Raw genomic sequence first — 2,482 nt, 5'->3', positions numbered from 1 at the left:
CCAAAGAAATCCCAGGACTGATCTCCTTTAGAATGGACTGGTTGGATCTCCTTGCAGTCCAAGGGACTCTCAAGAGTCTTCTCCAACACCACAGTTCAAAAGCATCAATTCTTTGGCGCTCAGCCTTCTTCACAGTCCAACTCTTGCATCCATACATGACTACTGGAAAAACCATAGCCTTGACTAGACGGACCTTTGTTGGCAAAGTAATGTCTCTGCTTTTGAATATGCTATCTAGGTTGGTCATAACTTTCCTTCCAAGGAGTAAGCGTCTTTTAATTTCATGGCTGCAATCACCATCTGCAGTGATTTTGGAGCCCAGAAAAACAAAGTCTGACACTGTTTCCACTGTTTCCCCATCTATTTTCCATGAAGTGATGGGACCAGATGCCATGATCTTAGTTTTCTGAATGTTGAGCTTTAAACCAACTTTTGCACTCTCCTCTTTCACTTTCATCAAGAGACTTTTTAGTTCCTCTTCACTTTCTGCCATAAGTATAGAAACAATATAGCAAAAATGAGAGGGCTATGATTATTTTGCAATGATAGAAACAAGACTGCCCATGGCCAGGAGTCCTGGATCATGCATAAAAAAGTGAGAATGGTATATTGATGTGCTGTGCAAAATCCAGGTGGGAATATGATTTAAGTGGGGGAGTCTAAAATAACTTATCAAACCATTAGAGTTATTCTAAGAGGAAAAATATAAGAAAGAAAAAAAATCTGACGACACCTTGGATCTATTTCTTTTACTTTAACCTTTTCTTCCTGTTGCTTTTGTTCATGAAAAGGATACTAACTATACATAATGGCCTGCCTGCGGAACCCTGATCCTCTGCCTGAATGTTAAACCAAAGTGCCTTTGTTCAGGGAAGCACTCTGACCCTGTCCATCTGTGAATGGCTGCAAGGAAAATGAAATTAACACCTCCCTTCCCCTGAGGTTGGTCATTTCAGGAGATATTTGACTTTACTTCCTCACCTCCCTTTCCCTTTTCTATAAAAGAATCTGGCAGCCAGGCCCTGATAAGATGGCTATTTTGAGACACTAGCCTCCCATCTTTTCCATCTGCTGGTTTTCTAAATAAATTATCTCTTGCCTCAACACCTTGTCTTCTGATTTATTAGCTTCCAATGCAGTAAGCAAAGCAAGTTTGGACTTGGTAACAAACAGAAAGCAGAGATGCATATACACTATGTAACTGGAGATTCAGAACTTCTCGTTGCACATATTTGATTTTACCACCTTTTCCAATCTTATGAACCAAAAGAAAAGAATGAAACAGGTGTTAAGATTAGGCAATCCTATGGGTAATCCTCCACAGGGCACTCTTGATGTCCTTGTTCCTTAGACTGTAGATGATGGGGTTCAGCATAGGGGTGACCACAGCGTACATCACTGAGGCCACAGCACCCTTCCTGGGGGAAGATGAAACAGCTGAGCTGAGGTATACACCAAGACCTGTTCCATAAAACAAACAAACAATTGCCAGGTGAGAGCCACATGTGGAAAAGGCTTTGTAATTCCCACCTGATGATGAGACTCTGAGAATGGAGGAAGTAATTCGATAATAAGAGTAAAGAACTCCTGAGAGTGGAACTCCACCAAAAATGGTACCAATAAAAAGGATTAATATGTTATTGATGGAGGTGTCTGAACAGGCAAGCTTGAGGAGTTGAGAAAGGTCACAAAAGAAATGAGGGATTTCCATATCTGCACAGAAGGTAAGCTGTGACATCATCAAGTAGTGCAGTTGGGAGGTCAAAAAGCTGGTGAAAAATGATGCCAGGACCAATAAGCCACAGGTGCGGGGGTTCATGATGACCAGATAGTATAGGGGGTGACAAATGGCCACCAACCGGTCATAGGCCATCACTGTCAGAAGAAGACTCTCCAAACATGCAAAAAGAGAAAAGAAGGACACCTGAGCTAGGCATCCTGCATAGGTGATGGATTTGCTGTGCATCTGGAGGTTCACTAGCATCTTGGGGACAGTGGTGGTGCTGATACTGATGTCAGTCAATGACAGATTGGAGAGAAAGAAGTACATGGGAGTGTGGAGGTGGGAATCAGAGATGAAAGCCAGGATGATGAGCAGGTTCCCAAGCATGGTCACCAGATACATGGACAGGAAGAGTCCAAAGAGGAGGAGCTGAAGTTCTGGATCATCTGAGAGTCCCAGCAGGAGGAATTCTGAGACACATGTAAGATTCTGTGGTTCCATGTTGATGGGGCATCTTTTGAAAAAGAAGAGTGTTAAATAAGCAAAACAAATGTAGAGGCATCCAGATAAGTGTTCATACATTGGATTTAAGCACCCCATAAATAAAGTCTTCATACTTGAATATACACCGCAGTACTTCTGGAATATTTCTAAGTTCTCAGTTGTGAGCATGTCTTTATTGATGGCCAAAATAGTCACCTCTTTCTTTGCACCCATTTATGTGGTGACCCAAGGATGAAAGAGCAGACAAAACCAAGG

General features: G+C 42.1%; 1 protein-coding gene across 1 annotated transcript; it reads right to left on the bottom strand.

Annotated features, from left to right (window-relative positions):
• Positions 1-1,294: 1,294 nt before the first annotated feature.
• On the bottom strand, positions 1,295-2,248 carry LOC113895966 (olfactory receptor 7E24-like). Its single transcript, XM_027547839.1, has one exon. It carries the CDS (start codon positions 2,222-2,224, stop codon positions 1,295-1,297), a length of 930 nt encoding a protein of 309 aa, XP_027403640.1. The 5' UTR covers positions 2,225-2,248.
• Positions 2,249-2,482: the final 234 nt, after the last annotated feature.

Source organism: Bos indicus x Bos taurus, chromosome 7 (genome assembly GCF_003369695.1).
Source record: "Bos indicus x Bos taurus breed Angus x Brahman F1 hybrid chromosome 7, Bos_hybrid_MaternalHap_v2.0, whole genome shotgun sequence".
NCBI lineage: Eukaryota > Metazoa > Chordata > Mammalia > Artiodactyla > Bovidae > Bos > Bos indicus x Bos taurus.
The sequence above is the reverse complement of the archived record's forward strand: the minus strand, read 5'-3'. Positions and strand labels throughout refer to the sequence as shown.

Coding starts and splice junctions, on each gene's coding strand:
- LOC113895966 (XM_027547839.1), bottom strand. CDS start 2,224: ATGGAACCACAGAATCTTACATGTGTCTCAGAATTCCTCCTGCTGGGA.